Source organism: Hypanus sabinus, chromosome 12 (genome assembly GCF_030144855.1).
Source record: "Hypanus sabinus isolate sHypSab1 chromosome 12, sHypSab1.hap1, whole genome shotgun sequence".
Classification (NCBI taxonomy): Eukaryota; Metazoa; Chordata; class Chondrichthyes; order Myliobatiformes; family Dasyatidae; genus Hypanus; species Hypanus sabinus.
The window spans coordinates 74,388,402-74,411,465 of NC_082717.1; the positions used below are offsets into that span (position 1 = coordinate 74,388,402).

Consider the following 23,064-nt stretch of genomic DNA (forward strand, 5'->3'; position numbering starts at 1 on the left):
TTTTAATGTTACAATAAAAATAAAATGAATAGATAGTGCAGAAGAGGAGTAGTGAGGTAGCTTCATAGGACATTCGGAAATCCGATGGAAGAGGGGAAGAGGCTTTTTCTGAATATTTGACTGTCTTCAACTGTACCTCTTTCCTCATTGTTGTATTGGAAAAAGGCATGTCCTAAATGCCAAGGTTCCTTAATGATGGATGCTGCTTCCTTGAGGCACCAATTTTTGAAGATGTCCTCAATGGTGGCAAGGCTTATGCCCGTGATGGAGCTGGCTGAGTCTACAAACAAACTGCAACCACAGACCCCCTCAATAAGGACTGGTGCATATTCTCGTAAAATCCTTCTAATTTTCTCTTCCTGAAATCCATAATTAATGCCTTGGTCTTGCTGACATTGTTGTTGAGACAGTAATCAACTAGCCAACCTATCTCACTCATGTATGCCTTCCTGTACATCCACGTATAGACTGAAATAAAATGGCATTCCATGAGCATAATTTAGTTTAATTTCCTCTGATATTTTTACTTCTTATGCAAAATTATTGATAGCAATATTGATGATTACAATGTTGAATATAGAAAATAGCACAGAAAAGTATTGTAACCTTCAAAACCAACTCTTACAATATGAGACCTGTTGCATTGTAGTTTTTTTAACTTATAGCATTCAATATTGGAACAGGGAAATAATAGAAACATAGAAAACCTACAGCACAATACAGGCCCTTCGGCCCACAAAACTGTGCTGAACGTGTCCTTACCTTATAAATTGCCTAGGGTTACACATAACCCGCTATTTTTCTGAGCTCCATGTACCTGTCCAGGAGTCTCCTAAAAGACCTTATCATATCCACCTCCACCACCATTGCCGGCAGCCTATTCCATGCACTCACCACTCTCTGCATAAAAAACTTACCCCTGATGTCTCCTCTGTACCTGCTTCTAAGCACCTTAAAACTGTGCCCTCTTGTGTTAGCCATTTCAGCCCTGGAAAAAAGCCTCTGACTATCTACACGACCAATGCCTCTCATCATCTTATATATCTCTATCAGGTCACTTCTCATCCTCCGTTGCTTCAAGGAAAAAAGGCCGAGTTCACTCAACCTATTCTCGTAAGGCATGCTCCCCAATCCAGGCAAGATCCTTGTAGATCTCCTCTACACCCTTTCTATATTTTCCACATCCTTCCTATAGTGAGACAATTTATTTATATAAGGCATATATATCTTCAAGGCCCAAATAAATTCAATAGCCTGTACTTATCCCATCTCAGTATACTGTACCTCTAATGAACACTCTATGCTGAAAAAATATTTATAGTTTACAATGAAGTTAACATACTGCAAAATAAATTCAAAGCCCAGTACTTTTTCCATTTAGAATAGAGAATGACATCATTTACAAACTCAGCATTTCTTGTCCATCCTGTATGTCCTTGAAAAACATTGTTCTGAGATGAAAGTGGAGAGATTCAATAGAAGAAAATGTAACCTCGTGGAAAAGCTGTTACTCATAGTCCTCAAGTGTCTTCTCAACCCACATTCCAATGAAGAGAAAGGAAATAAGAACAATTTTTGTAAAATTCCAAAGCTATCACTTTGGCAGTTTGTACACTGACTAAAACATAGCTCAAATTTCAGTTTTTATTTGTGAACACGGAAATGTGGGAAGCATATGCTCTATTACCAGCTGTCTATGTATTATGTGTTGCCCTCAACAACGGGCAATCAGGTTGTAGCATTGAATTGTTCGTTTTTTTACTGGAAATACTAAAATAGAAGGCCCAACCTATAGTGAGGGTCAGGCACGTTTCACCAGCAGTACTGAATGCACAAAGATTGGAGATATAAATACTGGACAAAGTAAAATATCCCCTACCTGTCCTAACACTAAATTCATAAGAGTATTACATCAGGGCATCACCATAGCCATGATCAGTTCCAACACCAGATATAGTTGTAGTCCTTGGCAAAACTGACATAATAATTCTGCCAGATACTGCAGAAAAGTGAGTAAGTTTTGAATTGTAAGAAGCATACAGAATTATATTTTCTCTTTTACCATCTGTAAGTCATTCTTTAGGCTGCCAGTAGTTAGCAAGTATTTGTAATTAATAATTATCTCTTGGCATCTAGTTCTTTGAGTGCAGAAATCTGAAATGTTTTGAATGTGAAGAAATACTATTGAATCAGGATACTAAAAAGAATTTATCATACTTCAGCATTCTAAGAATGTTGAAGTTATTTAGTTTATCAAATTAAGCAGTGTAAATAAACAATATAACAATAATTCATAGATAATCATAGAGTCCTACAGCATGGAAGCAGGCCCCTTCATCCATTTGGTCATGTCAACCAAGGTACCCATCCAAGTGCATGCCATTTACCAGTGTTTGGCCCATAAACTTCCAAATCTTTGCAAATCATTTACCAGGCTAACTGTTTTCAAAAAGTATTTACTGTACCTGCCTCAACCACCTCCTCTGACAGATCATTGCACATAATACAACCTCTGCATAAGAAAGTTGCCCCTCAAGTTCCTACCCTTCTCATCTTAAACCTACTGTATGCCTTCTGGTTCTTGATTCCCTACCCGGAGGAAAATGACTGAGTTTATTCACCTCATCTATGCCTCTCTAGATTTTATGCACCCCTGTAAGATCACCTCCTGGTCTCCTATGCTCTAAGAGATGAAGTCCTAACTTGTCCAGCCTCTCTTCATAACTCAGTCCTGGCAACATCCCTATAATCTATTCTGCACTCTTCCCAGTTTACTAACATATTTCCTCAAGCAGGGTGATACAGCATCTGAAGTCCCAGTGATCTCTGTCTCAGAGGCCAATGTTAGAACATTCTTCAAGAGGGTGAACTTTTGCAAGGTGTTAGGCCACAATGGTGTACTTGGCAAATTACTGAAAACCTGTGCCAATCAACTGGCTGAAGTTGAACTAGCTTCCTTCCCCAACCCAACCCAACCCACCTTTTTACTCTGACTTCTCATCTCTTTTTTCCAGTTCTGATAAAAGGTTTTGGCCTGAAACATCAACTGTTTTACTCATTTCAATAGATGCTGCCTGGCCTCCAGCATTTTGTGTGTATAAGTGGCTGACGTGTTTAAGAACATCTTCGGCCTCTCTCTGCTGCAGTTCAAGTTCCCCACCTGCTTCAAAAGGACCCCAATCATACCAGTACCCAAGAAGAGAGATAGATAAGAGAAAAGTAGGAAAGTTGTTTCCATTGGTAGGTAAGACTAGAACTAGGGGACATTGCCTCAAGATTCAGGGGAGAAGATTTAGGACGGAGATGAGGAGAAACTGTTTTTCCCAGAGAGTGGTAATTCTGTGGAATTCTCTGCCCAGGGAAGCCGTTGAGGTTTCTTCACTAAATGTAGTTAAGATACAGTTAGATAGGTTTTTACATAGTAAGGGAATTAAGGGTTATGAGGAAAAGGCAGGTAGATGGAGCTGAGCTTACGGACAGATCGGCCATGATCTTACTGAATGGTGGAGCAGGCTCGATGGGCCAGATGGCCTACTCCTGCTCCTATTTCTTATGTTCTTATGTACGAGCAGGGTGAACTGCCTTGATAACTATCATCTGGTAGCACTCATATCTACTGTGATGAAGTGCTTTAAGAGGTTGTTCATGGCTAGAATTAACTTCTGCCTAAGCAAGACATGGACCTGCTGCAATTTGCATACCAACACATCAGGTCTAGAGCAAGACACAATCTCACTGGCTCTGCACTTGGCTTTGGACCACCTGGACAACAATACCTACATCAGGCTGCCATTTATTGATTACAGCTCAGTGCTTAACGCCATCATCCCTTCAGTATTAATCAACATGCTTTAAAACCAGGGCATCTACACCTTCCTTTACAAATGGGCTTTCAACTTCCTCATCAGGAGACCACTGTCAGTGCAGATTGGTAATAACATCTCTCCTCTCACTGACAGTCCATGCAGGCGCAGCTCAAGAATGTGTGCTTTGCCCACTGCTCTACTCTCTCTACACCCCTGACTGTGTGGCTAGGCACAGCTCAAATGCCATCAATGAATTCACTGATGATGCCAAGGTCATTGGCAGAATCTCAAATGGCAATGAGAAGTAGAGGAATGATACAGATTGACTGAGAAAGACTGAGTGATGTCACAATAATAACCTTGCACTCAATGTCAGCAAGACCAAGGAATTGATTGTGGACTTCAGGAAGGAGAAATAGGCAGAACACACACCAGTCCTCATTAAGGGGTAAGCAGTGGAAAGAGTAGATGGTTTCAAGAATTGCAAACAGTTCTTATTACCCCACTATAGGAAGGTTGTTGAGGCTTTGGTGAGAGAGGATGCAGAAGAGGTTTACCAGGATGCTGCCTGGTCTCGAGGACATGAGTTATCATGAAAGGCAGGACAAACTTTGGGTTGTTTTCTGTGTGGCATGGGAGGCTGTGGGGAGATCTAGTAGAGATTTATAAGATTATGAGAGGCATAGATAGAGAATATTTTTGAGGCAGACCCACAATCATATTATTTTTAAAATATTAAGGTGCAAGTATTCAGTTTTAACTTAGTTCCATGATTAACTTGGATACAATTAAATGAGCTAGTCATAGCACTAAATATTGTGAAAGATTATTTCACTTTAGGAGCGGAATGTAACTAATAGCCCTGACTTACAGAAGACAAACACTTAAGAAACTGATCCTTTGTCATTGTCGTGACACTAGACATACACTCATGCATGATTAACTTTCTTTCACCCATGTCCTTAATAACAGTGCTATGTTCTGTTGTTATGGAAACTTCTGAATCATCATAGTTCTTTATCAACTTCCCACTTTTGACATTGATTAAGATAGATGTATTCAGACATAACTTCCAGTACATTTGGAATATATCTCAAAGAGTGTTGCATTTTTTTATCATATCCTCAATCCACAACTAATGTTTTGGATCAGATGGTCCCTAGTAAAATAATAATGTGTTAGGTAATTGAGCTTGTCTGATGGAAAACTGCAAATAGTGTGTGGTAGATGGTATACATCCTGACTGAACAATTCTGGTATTGTTTGGAAGTCTATGTTATTTTCCAAGTACTCTCTCTCATCTACTTTTGACTACTGTTCGGTAAATCCATTTCATGTTTGACTCAAATTAGCTCATGCAGAACATTCCATTAGATGTTACTCAGATTCCTGGAGTGCATTATAAAATATGTCTCTTTACTACAGGTGGGTGTCAGTGAGTGGCAGAGGAGCGAGCCTGGAGGAGGCTTAAATAAGCATGGTGGAGGACTGGGACATTATCATAGTAAGCAAGGATGGGTGTATATGTGTTAATGTATATATATTGTACTGAGGGTTTGAGTTATGAGGAGAAACATTTTCCCCCTAGAGCATGGGAGGCTGAGGTATTTATACAATGAGGACATAAATAATATGAATAGTCAATGTATTTTCTCAAGATAGGGTAGTCTAAAACTAGAAGACAATGAATTAGGTGCAAGGGAAAATTTTATGAAGGGCCAGAAGGCCATGTTTACACACAAAGTGTCATGAGTAAATGGAATGAGCTTACAGAGTAAATGATAAAGCTGGGTACAAATACAATATTTAAAAGACATTTGGACAGGTACATGGATAGGAAAGGTTTAGTAGACATAAGCCAAATGTAGGCAAATTGATCTGGTTCAGTTAGGCATCCTGGTCTGCATGGAAAGGTTGGGCCAACAGGCTTGCTTTTTATGTTCTATGGCTTCATGACTCTAGACATTATAATTATAGCTTCATGACTCTTGGCATTACAATGGCACACTAAGTTCAAGAGTTGGCATTTTATTCAATCCCTCTCTCCAAGAGTTTCCTGCTTATAAGTTGTTAAGGAGAGCACTTAAAAGGCTGGAATATTTTAGGTATGAGCAAAGATCAGATAGACTGGGGTTGCTTTATTTTGAAACAGAGATAAACACTTGAATCATCAAAGCATGGAAGTCCATTTATACTAGGGTAACAAATACCAATACAGAGGACATCCATTTAAGGTAAAATGAGGAAGATTTAGGGGAATATGTCAGAGGTAGGTTTTTAAAAAAATAATTGGTGATATTTTTAATGAGATTGGTAAGTACCTGAAATGTACTGCCGGGGATGGTGGTAGAGGCTGATACAAAAGAGACAGGCAAAGTGCTCTTTGATTGGCTTTTAGATTGATGTAAGAAAACTGAAGGGTTATGGGCAGCGTAGGAGGGATCATTCAGAAGTAGAACATCTTGGCCAAAAGGCCTGTAGTGTGCTGCACTGTTCTATGCTCTAAATGAGATTAATGCAAGACCATAAGATCATAAGACATATATAGGAGCAGAAATAGGCCATTTGGCCCATCAAGTCTGCTTTCCCATTCCATCATGCTGATTTATTATCCCCTCCAACTTCATTCTCCTGCCTTCTCCCCATAACTTTTAATCCCCTGAATAATCAAGAACCTATCAATCTCTGCTTGAAATATGCTGAAAGACTTGGCCTCGATAGCCACCCGTGGCAATAAATTCGACATATTCACTTCCCTCAGGCTAAAGAAATTCCTCCTTATTGCTGTCCTTGTCATAAGCCCTGTGGGTTGTCATAGAGCAGTGGGCTTCTAGGGTTCTTGAGAGCCTTTATTTACTAATCAGTATAATGCAAAAAGAAGCCGTCCCAACACCAATCCCTGGAGAACATCACAAGTCACCAGAAAATAACCAGAAAAAGGCTCCCTTTATTCCTACATTTTATCTCCTGCCAGTCAGCCAATCTTTCATCCATGCTAATATCTTTCCTGTAACACTATGGGCTTTTATCTTGCTAAGCAGCCTCATGTGCAGGGGACCAATTAATTCACAGAGAGTGAGAGAGCCTCGCACAGGTCAGGGAGAAGAGTTTCAAAAAAGTAGCATTTTGATGGGTTAGGCACATTAATGGCAGACCAATCGATTCTCAATTCATTAGCAGGAGCAGATAAAAGTAAAGCAGTGTCAAAGCGGAGTGACCATTGTGTAAGTGGATCAGTGCAGGAGTGGGAACTTGAGCTTTTGGCTCAAAAGGCTTCAGCAAGGAGGCAAAGGCAAGTTGCAGGTAAGGCTGTTGTAGTGGTTGAATAAAGCAGGAATGATGTAGGATCAAGTGATGTGCTGTAGCTGCATGATGTGGGAGCTGGTGGACCCCATTGACCACATCTGCAGCAAGAGTTGGCTGCTCGAGGAACTCAGGCTCAAAGTTGCTGATCTGAAATCTGAGCTTTAAACACTGACACATCAGGGAGGGGGAGAGTTACCTGGATTCTCTGTTTCGGGAGGCAGTCACATCCATTAGATTAGCTGCCTGAAATTCAGTCTGTGGTCAGAGCCAAGAGAGTGTGACTGCGAGTGAGGCGGGTAGTGGGATCCAAGAGACAGTGCTGGAGGACCCTCAGCCCTTGAGCTTGTCCAACAGGTCTGAGATTCTTGCTCCCTGTGTCGATGAGAGTGGGGGCTGTAAGAAGGATGAGCAACCTAACTGTGGCATCGTAGTTCCGGGAGCCATTCAAGAGTGGGAGAGATGAGAGATGCACTGGTAATTGGGGATAGTATAGTCAGGAGTGGATAAAGTTCTCTATCGTGAGGATAGAGCATCCCAAAGGCTATGTTGCCTGCCTCGTGCCCGAGTTCGGGGCATCTTATCTGACCTGGAGTAACTTGCAGTGGGAGCGGAAAGAGCCAGTTGTTGTGGTCCATCTGAATACCAACAACATACGTAGAATGAGGAATGAGTCTCTGCTGAGGAAATTTGAGCAGCCAGGGTCTAAATTAAAAAGGAGGTAATCTCTGAATTACTACCTGAGCCACATGCAAATTGGTATAGGGTCAAGAAGAGTAGGGAGTTAAATGTGTGGCTCAGGGATTGGTGTGGAAGAAGTGGATTTGAATTCGGGAAAGTTGGCACCAGTATTGGGGAAGGAGGGAGCTGTTCCAATGGGACAGATTCCACCTGAACCATGATAGGACTCGAATCCTAGTGAATCACATAATGAAGGATGTGTATAGGGCTTTAAACTAAATAGTGGTGGTGGGTGTTCAACAGATTGGAGAAGCGTGGATAAAGTAAGAGACAAAAGTGTGGATAAAGATAAAACAAAAGATAAAAAAGAGAGAAGTAAGAGTGAAGTGAGGCAAAGTCAAGTGAAAAAGAGGAAAAGATTACAAAATTTTAAAAGCACAATGAGTGTAAGGGCACTTTATTTGAATGCCTGTAGTATTCAAAACAAGGCCAGTGAACTTGTGGCACAAATCACTACAAAGGGGTATGATTTAATGGCCATTACAGAAACATGGTGTAGGGTGGAGAGGATTGGAAAGTAAATATCCAAGGATATTGGGTAATGTGGAAGATAGGCAGGAAGGTAAGGGAGGTAGGGTAGCACTCTTAATTAAAGATGAGATCAGGGTGATAGTGAGAGACGATATAAGATCTAAGGAACAAAATGTTGAATACATCTGGGTAGAGATTAGGTACAACAGAGGGGAAAAAACACTAGTGGGAGTTGTCTATTAGCCACTGAATAATAACATGACAGTGGCACAGGCAATAAACAGAGAAATATCTGACTCATGCAAGAATGGAACAGCAGTTATCATGGGGGACTTTAACTTGCACATAGATTGGGTGAATCAAGTTGGTTGAGGCAGGCTTGAGGAGGACTTCATAGAATGCATCCGTGATAGCTTTCTTGAATGTCATGTTACTGAACCTACAAGGGAACGTGCTATCTTAAAGCTGGCCTGTGCAATGAGACAGGTAAAATTAGTGATCTTGTGGTTCGGGATCCTCTTGGAAAGAGTGATCACAGTATAATGAAGTTTTGCATACAAATGGAGGGTGCAACAGTTTGATCTAAAACAATGGAAACTACAGTGGGATGAGAGAGGATTTGGCTAGTACAGACTGAGAACACAGGATGGTTGAGGAACAGTGGAAGAGATTTTTCACAGTGCTCAACAAGAGTATATTCCGGTTAAAAGAATGGACAGTAAGGGTGGGGAGATCCAGCCTTGGATAACTAAGGAAATAAAAGAAGAGTAGTGGGAAACTGGAAGACTGGTAAAACTTTAAAAAGCAACAAAGAACCACTAAGAGAGCAATGAAGAAAGGGAAGATAGGTTATGAAAATAAACCAGCACAATATATAAAATCGGATAGTAAAGGGTTATTATAATTATATAAAGAGGAAAAGGGTAGCTAAAGTGAATGTAGGTCCCTTGGAGGACAAGAAGGGGAAATTGATATCCGGTAATGAGGAAGTAACTAAAGCTTTGAATGACTATTTTGTGTCGGTCTTCATCGTGGAGAACACACCTAACATGCCAAAAAAAGATGTAATGGATGCGATGGGAGGTGAGGACCTTGATACAATAGCTATCACTAAAGAGGTAGTGCTGAGCAAACTTGTGGGCCTGAAGAAAGATAAGTCCCCTGGTCCTGATGGAATGCATCCCAGGGTACTGAAAGAAATGGCAGAGATTATAGTAGAGGATCAAAACACAAAAGTCCAGCTGCAGATGCTGTGGATCAAAGAATACGTACACAATGCTGGAAGAACTCAACAGGTCAAGCAGCATCCGTGAGAAAAGAGAATCCTGATGAAGGGTCTCGGCCAGAAATGTTAGCTACTCTTTTCTCATGGATGCTGCCTGACCTGCTGAGTTCTTCCAGCATTGTGTACGTATTCTTACAGTAGAGGATTTGGTGATAATTTACCAAAATTCTGTCAAGAGGGGCCAGATGGACCCAAACACAGGACACAGACACTGAAGTACTAGGGGGAGGACAGGATGGGGATGCCATGGCACTTAAGGGTAGAGCTGGGGTTCAGGTAAATAGTGTTCAGGCAGGCGGAGCGGAGCGGCTCCCGTAGTTCAGGTTCAGGTAGACAGGCTCCCGGGGTTCAGGCAGGCAGGCAGACAGACAGGTCTAGGTGGCGATAGGCTAGCTGAGAGCCCTCCCTGGGCGGGCTGCATGTATCCCGGGTAGGGGCACCTCTCAGGCGGAGACACTGGAGGCCTGGGCACGACGTTGACCCCTGGGTGGGTGCGGGCACTATCCCAGAGTTCGGGCAGAAGAGAAGGAGGGGGCCCATCGGCAGGATCCGCCCGACGGAGGTGAGGGATAGGAACAGGCAGAACCCCTGCGGGGCCGAGGCAGGTCAGCCAGATGTGCCCGACAGAGACAAGGGGTAGGAACGGGTATAGGTCCAGGTTGACCAACACAACAGCCATGACAACGGGAAATGGCGGGTCGGCCGGAACCGCCCGACGGAGGCGAGGGATAGGAACAGGCAGAACCCCCGCCGGGCCACGGCCCATCGGCCGGATCCGCCCGACGGAGGCGAGGGATAGGAACAGGCAGAACCCCCACTGGGCCGAGGCAGGTCAGCCAGATGTGCCCGACAGAGACAAGGGGTAGGAATGGGCATAGGTCCAGGTTGACCAACACAACAGCCATGACGACGGGAAATTCCGAAACAGCCAACAGACAGCGCGACCGCACGAAAAACAAAACAAACGAGCGGAGAAGCGGGACCAGCGCTTGGGAAGAAAGGTGGGGGAGGACCAACCTGGCAGTACTGGTACGGGCAGAGAAGCATGATGAAGAATAGGTCTGAGCCCGGGCAGGATAACAGAATGCAGAGACGAGTTCAGAGTCGGCGGAGAAACAGAACAAAATGACCACCAGTCTGGTCCCAGTCCCAAGGCCCCTTATAAACACCTGCAGCTTAATGAGTTACAGGTGTGTCTCCTTGAACCAGGAGGGTCCTAACTAGATCAAGGGTGATGGGAGGGACAACTGCAGGACCCGGAATCCGGAGCCCCCGGACCAGATCAAAACCCGGAACGCGATTTCAGATCGGACCCTGACAAATTCTCTGGACTCTGGGCAGATCCCAGCGGATTGGAAGATAGCGAATGTTACACCACTGTTCAAAAAAATATGTAGGCAAAAGGGAGGTAACTACAGTATAGGCCAGTTAGTTTAATATCTGTGGTTGAAGATATCATTAAAGAAAAAATAGCGAGCCATCTGGAAAGAAATGGATCCATCAGGCAGACACAGAATGGATTCACCAAAGGCAGGTCCTGCTTGGAAAACATACTGGAGTTCTTTGAGGATATAATGAGCGCAGTGGATAGAGGGGAACAGAAAGTGTTTTATAAGGTGCCACATAAAAGGCTTATCTATAAGACAAGGATGCATAGAGTTGAGGGCGATATATTAGCATGGATAGAGGATTAGAAAGTAGAAATTTGGGATACATGTATGTTACTCTGGTTGACAACCAGTGGTGAGCGGTGTGCCACAGAGGTCAGTGCAGGGCCTGCAACTGCTTATGATATACATTAAAGATCTGGAAGAGGGAACTGAGAGTAGTGTATCTAAATTTGCTAATGACACTAAATTGAGTGGAAAAGCAAATTGTGCAGAAGATACAGAGAATCTGCAAAGAGTATAGATAGGTTAAGTGAGTGGGCAAGGGCCTGGCAGATGGAGCACAATGTTGGTAAATGCGAGACAATCCACTTTGGAAGGGAAAATGGAAGTAAGTTTAGATTATTACCTAAATGGTAAAAATTGCGGCATGCTGCTGTGCAGAGGGACTTGGGAGTGCTTGTGCGTGAATTACAAAAGGTCAGTTTGCAGGTGCAGCCGGCAAACAAGAGGCAAATGGAATGTTGGTCTTCATTGCTAGAGGGGTTGAATGTAAGAGCGAGGAGGTCATGCTGCAGCTATACAGGGTACTGGTGAGGCCACACCTAGAGTACTTAGTGCTGTTCTTGCCTCCTTACTTGAAGAAGGATATACTGGCTTTGGAGATGGTGCAGAGAAGGTTCGCCAGGTTGATTCCAGAGTTGAAGGGGTGGTTAGACTATGAGAAGAGATTGAGTTGCCTGGGGCTATACTCACTTAAATTCAGAAGGATGAGAGGAGTTCTTATAGAAACATATAAAATCATGAAAGGGATGGATAGAGGCAGGAAAGCTGTTTCCACTGGTAGGTGAGACTAGAACCAGGGTCTTAGCCTCAAGGTTTGTGGGAGTATATTTAGAATGATGAGGAGCAACTGCTTTTCCCAGAGAGTGGTGAATCTGCAGAATTTTCTGCCCAATGAAACAATGGAGGCTACCTCAGTAAATATATTTAAGAAAAGATTGGATAGATTTTTTTCATAGTAGGGGAATCAAGAGTTATGGGGAAAAGGCAGGTATGTGGAGATGAGTTCATGGCTAGACCAGCCATGATCTTATTGAGTGGTGGAGCAGGCTCGATGGGCCAGATTGCCGACTCCTGCTCCCATTTCCTATGTTCTTATATGTGGCAATTTGTCAAAGGACATCTGATAGTCCATGTAAAACAAAGGTAATTGATGATCAGCAGTGACATGATGGGCCAAAGAAGACTGTCCTTTATTTCATGAGGCTAGATGATTTACAACCTCATTTAGGTACATAAAGAACCTAAAACTAGTAAACAAAAAAGAACTATTTCCTTTGGCAGTGTGTTTAAAAACCACGAAGCATTGAATAAAATAATTTTATAGTGTAAATGAGGAAAAGTGTTTTCATTGTCTGGAACTCACAGCCTTAAAAAGTGGCACATGCAGAATTTTTCTCCACTTATAAAACACGACACTTCGTCACTTCAAAAATATGCCTGGATCTTAAAGATCTGTAACCCAAAGAACCACAGATCAGGTGTCGAAGCCGAATTAGGTTAGTAGCTTTTAGCTCCACCAACAAGGACACGGTGTGTCAAACGGCTTTTTCGGTGTTAGAAATTTCCAACGTTTCTGTGAAACCTCTCACTCCTTTCAGTTTTAGTTCCGGCACTTTTTAATCAGAGTCTCAGAATGCGCAAAATTTTAAAAAAAAATCAGCATTGAGAATAGTTCCTTTTAAATAGTTCCTTCGTTGCTCCCACGTGGCTTAAAACTTAGCTAGCCATTTCCTTGTTACAGATCCTTCTTTGTGATGTCGCACATTGTTGTCATAGCAGCAGAGTGCTTCAGTTTGAAAGTCCTTTCGCTATTTTGTGTTTGTCTCTGGAGGTCTCTCGTCCAGAGCAGCAGATTAAATTATTATGGTCGTTTTTATCTGGTTTGTTCTCAGTGTTGAATTGCAGCGAGGTGAAACCGTTGGCAATACCAGTCTTTAAGCTAGGCTCGCTTAGTGTAAACTTGTTAACAGACAGGCAATGAAGTTTCTCTGAGCGAGGTAAGTTAGCCTCTCCTTATGTTAACATGCTGCAGATGAGGGCTTAAATTCGGACTCAACAGATCCATTTTTATTATTTTATACACGCATTGCAAACAACTAAACCTAATCTTCATTTGCAAAATGTCAGTGAGAAATAAATTACACCTACATTACAGGAAACGAGAGCAGATGAAAACTTGATTCTAAATATCAAATACTCTTGTCTTTTATTTAGAATTCTTCACATTCGGGACAGAGTAACTTGTCATGCAATGGCGAAATGTCGCACATTGCACAAGGACGTCTTCAAATTTTGCAAGTTTACAAACTCATCCAGTTTGTCAGGCAGCGGGAGAAAGCCGAGATAGAAAAGTTGATCGCTTTGGGAGTCCCTCACCTGGTGAATTTGAGCGAGCCGAGCCAGGGGGAGTTCGCTTTGCATGTGGCTGCTCTCGCTAACGATGTTGAAATATGCAAACTGCTGCTGTCGCTTGGGGCTGAACCAGACCTGCTGGATCTTAATGGCAAGACGCCGGCGATGGTTGCTGCCCAGGCGGGGCATGAACTTACCTTGGAGGTACTGGCCGAGGCAAACGCGGACATGACAATTGTAGACAAGGACGGGAAAGGTACTGTGCAGCAATTAACGTGAAATTTATTCTCAGGTCGAACTGCATTTAGATTATTGTGGTACTGGTGTTTTTTGAAAATATTGATTAAAACTTGTATATGTATCATGGGTAATATATAGGGCTGAACTTCTGTGGAGCAATTTTCATTTTAGCGCAAGTCGCATTTGTTCATTTAGAGATGCACAGTAACAGGCCTTTCGGGTCCAACGAGCCCACTCCACCCAACAACACCGATGTCACCATTTAACCCACAGGGTCATAGGGAGAATGTGTAAACTCGTCTCAGAAAGCAGCGGGAATTGAACCCTGGTCACTGGCGCTGTAACGCGATGCGCTAACCGCTACCGTGCCATCACAGCTATGCTGTTCGTTTAGCCGAAATTTTTATCTCAGTGATTTCTTGATGAACTTGTGTAATAATTGGACTAAAAACAACCAACCATATGTTTTTTTTTAAATCACAAACATAAGATATTTTGCAGACGTTGTATGTCCAGAGTAGTAAACGCAAAATGCTGGCGGAACTCAGCAGGTCAGGAAGCATCTATACAAAGAAAGCTTGAAGTCTTGAAATATCTCGGCCCAAATCGTTGGCTCTATTCCTTTCCATAGATGCTACCTGATCTTCTGTGTTCCTCCAGCAGATAGTAACAAATTGATTTTTGTAGCAGCTGATTAATCTGATTTATACTGAAAGCACAAAACTGCAGATGCTGGAAAACTGGATTAAAAGCAGAATGCTGCTTTCACGGAGGTGGGAGGGGGAGATCAAGACCAGACAGAAAAAATAACCTTTCAAAGTTCAAATTATTATCAAAGTACATATACCTGGCGGTATTTAACCCTAAGATTTGTTTTCTTGAGGGCATACACAGTAAATCCAAGAAACATAATTGAGTCTATGAAAGACCACACCCAACAGAACACACAAAAAACCCATGCACAAAAGACAACAAACAGTGCAAATGCAAAATAAATATAATAATAATAAATAAGCAATAAATGTTGTGAACATGAGATGAAGTGTCCTTGATATTGAGTCCTTAGGTTGTGGGAACAGTTTAGTGATGGGGCGAATGTAGTTCAGTGAAGTTATCCCCTCTGGTTCAAGAACCTGATGGTTGAGGGGTAATAACTGTTCCTGAACCTGGTGGTGGGGGTCGTTGATGACGAATGCTGCTTTCCATGGGGAGGGCTTTGCCCATGATGGACGAGCCACATACACAACTTTTTGGAAGATTTTCTGCTCAAGGGCATTGGTGTTTACATACCAGCCCCTGATGCAGCCAGCCAATGTACTCTCAACCACACATGTATAGTAGTTGGTCAAACTTTTAGATGTCATGCCACATTTTTGCAAACTTCTCAGGAAGTAGAGGCGCTTCAGTGCTTTCTTTACAATTGCACTTATTTGCTGGGCCCAGGAAAGATCCTCTGATAAGATAATGCTGAGGAATTGAAAGTTGCTGACCCTCTGGCCTCCTCCTCTTGAAGTCAGTTAGCAGCTCCTTGGTCTTGCTGACGTTGAGTGAGAGGTTGTTGTGGCACCATTCAGCCAGATATCTCGGATTGAGTTCCCAGTATTCTCAAGAGGGAGGGTGAGCAGCCGGATGTCAGGGTCCATGTAGGGACCAATGATGTGGGTAGGAAGAGCGAGGAGGTCCTGAAAGGTGAGCTTAGGGAGTTAGGCGCCAACTTAAAGGACAGGACTTCCAGGATAGCAATCTCAGGATTGCTACTAGTGCCACGTGCAGGTGGGTTTAGAAATAGTAAGATAGTGCAGATCAACACTTGGCTAAAGACATGGTGCAGGAGGGAGGGCTTCAGATTTATAGATAATTGGGCAGTTTTCCAGGGAAGGTGGGACCTGTTCCGGTGGGACAGTTTACATCTGACCTGGAGAGGGACAAATATTCTTGCAGGTAAGTTTGCTAGAGAGGCTCCAGTGGATTTAAACTAGATACTGGGGTGGGGGGGGGGGACCAGAGTGTAGGAACAGATGTATGGGAGAAGGAAGAAAAAGAAGACAGTAAAGTTGTTTGCACCATTAGAGATAAACAGAGAGTAAGAGGTGGAGAATTTCTTAAATGTATTTATTTTAATGCTAGGAGCATTGTAAGAAAGGTGGATGAGCATAGAGCATGGATTGATACCTGGAAATATGATGATGTAGCTATTAGTGAAACATGGTTGCAGGCAAGGTGTGATTGGCAACTATATATTCCTGGATTTCATTGCTTCAGGTGTGATAGAATCAGAGGGACAAGAGGGGGAGGTGTTGCATTGGTTGTCAGAGAAAATATTGCAGCGGTGCTCTGGCAGGATAGATTAGAGGGCTCATCTAGTGAGGCTATTTGGGTGGAATTGAGGAATGAGAAAGGTGTAGTAATACTTATAGGGGTGTATTATAGACCACCTAATGGGGAGCAAGAATTGGAGGAGCAAATTTGTAAGGAGATATCAGATATTTGTAATAAGCACAAGGTTGTGATTGTGGGAGATTTTAATTTTCCACACATAGACTGGGAAGCCCATACTGTAAAAGGGCTGGATGGTTTGGGGTTTGTAAAATGTGTGCAACATACATAGAGCTACCAACTAGAGAGCAGCCAGTGTTGGATCTCCTGTTAGGGAATGAGATAGGTCAGGTGACGGAGGTATGTGCTGGGGAGCACTTTGGGTCCAGTGATCACAATGCCATTAGTTTCAATATAATTATGGAGAAGGATAGGACTGGACCCAGGGTTGAGATTTCTGTTTGGAGAAAGGGTAACTTTGAGGAGATGCGAAAGGATTTAGAAGGAGTGGATTGGGACGAGTTGTTTTATGGGAAGGATATAATAGAGAAATGGAGGTAATTTAAAGGTGAAATTTTGAGGGTACAGAATCTTTATGTTCCTGTTAGGTTGAAAGGAAAGGTTAAAAGTTTGAGAGAGCCATGGTTTTCAAGGGATGTTGGAAACTTAGTTCGGAAAAAGAGAGATATCTACAATAAATATAGACATCATGGAGTAATTGAAGTGCTCGAGGAATATAAAGAATGTAAAAAGAATCTTAGGAAAGAAATTAGGAAAGCTAAACAAAGATACGAGGTTGCTTGGCAAGTAAGGTGAAAATAAATCCAGAGGATTTCTATGGTTATATTAATAGCAAAAGGACAGTGAGGGATAAAATTGGTCCCTTAGAGAATCAGAGTGGACAGCTATGTGTGGAGCCGAAAGAGATGAGGGACATTTTGTACAATTTCTTTTCTTCAGTATTCACTAAGGAGAAGGATATTGAATTGTGTACAGTAAGGGAAACAAGTAGGGAAGTTATGGTAACTATGTTGATTAAAGAGGAGGAAGTACTGGAGCTTTTAAGGAATATAAAAGTGGATAAATCGACAGGTCCTGACAGGATGTTCCCTAGGACCTTGAGGGAAGTTAGTGTAGAAATAGCAGGGCTCTGACAGAAATATTTCAAATGTCATTAGAAACAGGGATGGTATTGGCATATTGCTCATGTTGTTCCATTGATTAAAAAGGGTTCTAAGAGTAAACCTAGCAATTAGAGGTGGTAAATTTGACGTCAGTGGTGGATAAATTAATGGAAATTATTCTTAGGGATGGTATGTATAATTATCTGGATAGACAGAGTCTGATTAGGAGCAGTCTACATAGATTTGTGCATAGAAGGTCATATTTGACAGATCTTAGTGAATTTTTTGAAGAGGTTACTAGGAAAGTTGACAAGGGTAAAGCAGTGGATGTTGTCTATATGGACTTCAGTAAGGCCTTTAATAAGTTTCCGTATGGAAGGTTAGTTAGGAAGGTTCAATTGTTAGGTATTAATAATGAAGTAGTAAAATGGATTCAACAGTGGCTGGATGGGAGATGCCAAAGAGTAGTGGTGGATAACTGTTTGTCAGGTTGGAGGCCGGTGACTAGTGGTGTGCCTCAGGGATCTGTACTGGGTTCAATGTTGTTTGTCATATATGTTAATGATCTGGTTGATGGGGTGGAAAATTGGATTAGTAAGTATGCAGGTGATACTAAGATAGGTGGCGTTGTGGATAATGAAGTAGGTTTTCAGAGCTGAGAGATTTAGACCAGTTAGAAGAGTGGGCTGAACGATGGCAGATGCTGATAAGTGTGAGGTGCTACATTTTGATAGGACTAATCAAAATAGGACATACATGGTAAATGGTAGGGCATTGAAGAATGCAGTAGAACAGAGTGATCTAGGAATAATGTTGCATAGTTCCCTGAAGGTGGAATCTCATGTGGATAGGGTGGTGAAGAAAGCCTTTGGTATGCTGGCCTTTATAAATCAGAGCATTGAGTATAGGAGTTGGGATGTAATGTTGAAATTGTACAAGACCTTAGTAAGGCCAAATTTGGACTATTGTTTACAGTTCTGGTCACTGAATTACAGGAAAGATGTCAACAAAATAGAAAAAGTACAGAGAAGATTTACTAGAATGTTACCTGGGTTTCAGCACCTAAATTACAGAGAAAAGTTGAACAAGTTAGGTATTTATTCTTTGGAGTGCAGAAGGTTGAGGGAGGACTTGATAGAGGTATTTACAATTATGAGGGGGATAGATAGAGTTGACGTGGATAGGCTTTTTCCATTGAGAGTAGGGGAGATTCAAACAAGAGGACATGAGTTGAGAGTTAGGGGGCAAAAGTTTAGGGGTAACACGAGGGGGAACTTCTTTACTCAGAGAGTGGTAGCTGTGTGAAATGAGCTTCCAGTAGAAGTGGTAGAGGCAGGTTCGATATTGTCATTTAAAGTAAAATTGGATAGGTATATGGACAGGAAAGGAATGGAAGGTTATGGGCTGAGTGCAGGTTGGTGGGACTAGGTGAGAGTAAGCGTTCGGCACGGAGTAGAAGGGCCAAGATGGCCTGTTTCTGTGCTGTAATTGTTATAAGGTTATATGATCCAACTTCACCTGGAGGTGTTGAGGCCAAGGTCTTGAAGCTTTTGTTTAGTTTTGAGAGGATGATGATATTGAAGCATTCTAATCTATGCATTTTTGTTGTCCGGATGTTTCAGGTGGATGGCTTTTCATCAGAACCTAAGATATATGAGCAGAATTAGGCCATTTGGCCCATCAAGTCTGCGACATCATTGCTAATTTACTAACCTTCCCAATTCCACTTTCCTGCCTTCTCACTATTATCTTTAACACCCTGGGTAATAAAGAACCCATCTTTATTGGGCAATGAGTTCCACAAGTACACTACCTTCTGCCTAAAGAAATTCCTCCTCATCTTTGTTTTAAATGGACATCCCTCTGTTCTGAGGCTGTGCCCTCTGATTCTAGACTCACCCACTATAGGAAACATTGTCCCTATATCCACTCTATACAGACTTTTTCAGTATTTGGTAAGTTTCAGTGAGGTAGCCCTGATTCTTCCAAACTCTAGTGAGTACATCACAGGATCATCAAATACTCCACGTACATACGTTAACACTTTAATTCCCAGAATGATTCTTGTGAACCTCCTCTGGACCCGCTCCAATGACAGCACATCTTTTGTTAAATAAAGAAACCAAACCTACTCATAATACTTCAAGTGTGGTGTGACCAATGCCTTGTAAAGCCTCAGCATTACATCCTTGCTTTTATATTGTATTTTATTTTATATGTGGGGGGTTATATGGGAGGCAGGGTTTAAAGGTCGGTGCAACATTGTGGGCCGAAGGGCCTGTACTATGCTGTATTATTCTATTCTATTTTCTATTCTAGCGCTCTCAAAATGAATGCTAACATTGCATTTGCCTGCCTTACCACTGACAGAATCTGCAAGGTAACCTTTACGGAATCCTGCATGAGAACTCCCAATTCATTTTGCACCTCCTGATTTTTAATTTTTTTCCCCTTTAGAAAATAGTCTACTATTATAGCTTAGCATATAACACCATCATTCCTACCTTCCCGATCAAAATGCAACAGAACCTAAGCCTGTGACTCTCCCTCTGCAACTAGAACCTCGCCTTCCTAATTGGAAGACCACTATCTCAGTGGATTGGAAACAACATCTCCACCTCACTGACAATCAACACTGGCACTTCCACAGGGATGTGTGCATAGCCCACTGCTCGGTTCTCTCCACACCCATGACTGTGTAGCTAGGGAGAGCTCAAAAGCCATTACTAAATTTGCTGATGATACAACCAGTTTCGTATGGTGACGAAAGGGCCTACAGGAGCGAGATATACCAGCTAGTTGATCGGTGTCATAGCAGCAATCTTGTCAACAATCAATGTCAACAAGACCAAAGAGCTGATTGTTGACTTCAGGACGGGTAAGACAAGGGAACACAACAAATCCTCATTAGACGGATCAGAAGTGGAGAGAGTGAGCAGTTTAATGTTCCTGAGTGTCAATCTCAATTACCTAACCTGGACGCAACATGTTGATGCAGCTTTGAAGAATGCAAGACAGTGGCTATATTTCAATCGGAGTTTAAGGTCATGTAGTTTGTCAACTAAAACACTCGAAAAACTGTACTAATGTACTGCGGAGAGCATTCTAACTGGCTGCATCACTGTCTGGAATTGGGGGTCTACTGCACAAGATTGAAAATATGTTTCAGAAATTTGTAACATTAGTCAGCTCCATCATGGGTACCAGCCTCTGTAGTATCCAAGACATTTTCAAGGAGCAGTGTCTTTGGAAGGTGGCATTCATTATTAAGGATAATACAGGACATGCCCTCTTCTCATTGTTACTACCGGGAAGGAGATACAGAAACCTGAAGGCATGCACTTAGTGATTCAGGAAAAGCTTCTTCTCCTCTGCCATACGATTCCAAAATGGACATTAAACCCATGAACACTACCTCACTACTTATTTATTTCTGTTATTTTGCACTGTTTATTTTAACATAACAATTTAATAGACATATATACTTAATATAACTCAGTTTTTTCTTTATGTATTTATTATGTATTTCAATATACTTGTGCCATAAAATTAACAAATTTCACAACATATGCCAGTGATATTAAATCTGATTCAAATTCCTTCTACCACAGTGTGTGACCATACACTTCCCTACACTGTATTGCATCTGCCACTGTCCTTCTGCAGACCCTCTGATTTCTCAACATTCCTCCACTTACCTTCATATTGTCCATAAACTTGACCATAAAGCCATCAATACCGTCATCCAAATCATTGACATACGATGTGGAAAGAAGCAGTCTCAACACCAACCCCAATGGAAAACCACTAGTCTTCAACAGCCAACCAAATAAGGTCCCCCTTATTCCCAGTCGTTGCCTCCTGCCAGTCAGCCAATCTTCTATCCATGCTAGTATCTTTCCTGTAATACCATAAGCTCTCATCTTGTTTAGCAGCCTCGTGTGCAGCACCTCATCAAAAGCTTTATGAAAATTTTAGTCAACAACATCTACTGACTCTCCTTTGTCTATCCTGCCGACTATTTCCCTCAAAGAATTCCAACAGATTTGTCAGGCAAGATGTCCCCTTAAGGGAATCATGCTGACTTTGGTCCATTTTATTACTTACCTCCAAGTACCCTGAAACCTCATCCTTAATAATGAGACTCTAACATCTTCCCAACCACTGAAGTCAATTTAACTGGCCTATAATTTCCATTCTTTTTAAAGAGTGGATTTACATTTGCAATTTTCCAGTCCTTTGGAACTGTTCCAGAATCTAGTAATGCTTGACGGATCATTACGAGTGCCTCCTCAGTCTCCTCAGCTACATTTTGCAAATGCTGGGGTGTAGTCCACCTAGCCCAGGTGACTTACTTACCTTCAATCTTTTCAGCTCCATAAGCACCTTCTTAGAAATAGCAACACATTTACTTCTGCCACCTGTATACTACTAGTGTCTTTCAGAGTGAAGACTGATGCAAATTACTTATTCATTTCATCTTCCATTTCTTTGTCCCCAATTACTATCCCTCCATTGTCATTTTCTAGTTGTCCAATATCCATTCTTGTCTTTCTTTTATCTGAAAAAATGTGGTTTCCTCTTTTATATTAATGTCCAGCCTCCTATCATATTTCATCTTTTCTGTATTTATGTTTTCTTTAGTTGCCTACTGTTGGTTTTTAATGGCTTCAATCCTCTAACTTCCCATTAATTTATGCTATATGCTGTCTTTGATTTCCCTTGTCTACCACAGTTGTCTCTGAATTTCCTTTTACTCCACTGTAATATTGATACATCTGACTTTATCTTCTCCCTCTCAAACTGTAGCGTGAAACCTGTTACTATGACCACTGTCTCCTTAGGGTTCTGTTACCTTAAGCTCTCAAATCAAATCTAATTCATTACATCACACCCAATCAAGAATTGACTTTCCCCTCATGGGCTCAACCACAAGGTGCTCTAAAAAGCTATATTGCATTTAACAAATTGCCTCTATTGGGATCCAGCACCAATCTGATTTTTTTCACTCTTGAAATTCCCCATGATTGTCTTAACAATGACCTTTCTTCATGCCTTTTTTTAACCTCTCTTTATGATTTGGTAGACACATCCTGGCTGTTGTTTGCAGGCCTGTGCATAACTCCCTACTGGGTCTTTTTAACCTTGCAGTTTCTTAACTCTACCCACAAGGATTCTATATCTTCTAATCCTATGTCAACTCTTTTGAAGGATTTGATTTCATTTTTTACCAGCAGAGCCACATCACCCCCCTCTGCCTACCTGTTTGTCCTTTTGCTACAAGTTGTATCCTTGGATTTTAAGCACCCAACTATGATCTTCTCTCAGCCATGACTTAGTGGTGTTCACAGTGCCTTTCCTGTCAAATTGCAAGATCAACTACCTTATTCTGTATACCGCTTAATTCAAATATAATGTCTTCAGGTCTATATTCATCACCCTTTTCTATCTTGCCCCCATGTTACACTTCAGCTCATACCACTGACTACAATTTTGCCCTGTTGTCTCCTTGTCCTTCCTCACAGTCTCCCTACACACTGCATCTACTTTTATACCAACTGCCCCATCAGCTTCTCCCTGGTAAGTTGTTTCCCTCCCCCACCCCAAAGTATATTCAATGCAGTACACTTATTATTGAGAGGAACCATCACAGGGGTATTCACCACTGGCTGCCTGTTCCCTTTCCCTCTCCTGAGAGTCACCCATCAACCTGCCTTCTGTAACTCAGGACTGACTACCTTCCTGTAGTTCCT

The 23,064-nt window shown here is 41.9% G+C and overlaps 1 protein-coding gene across 1 annotated transcript in view; it reads left to right on the forward strand.

The window, feature by feature from the left end:
* The first annotated feature begins 13,082 nt into the window (after positions 1–13,082).
* ankef1a (ankyrin repeat and EF-hand domain containing 1a) overlaps positions 13,083–23,064 on the forward strand; it is a 53,155-nt gene continuing 43,173 nt past the window's right edge. Inside the window, exons 1-2 of the mRNA XM_059986223.1 lie at positions 13,083–13,276; positions 13,494–13,887. Of these exons, the coding sequence (XP_059842206.1) occupies positions 13,539–13,887 (349 nt within the window). The 5' untranslated portion in view covers positions 13,083–13,276; positions 13,494–13,538. The remainder of the gene's footprint in view (positions 13,277–13,493; positions 13,888–23,064) is intronic.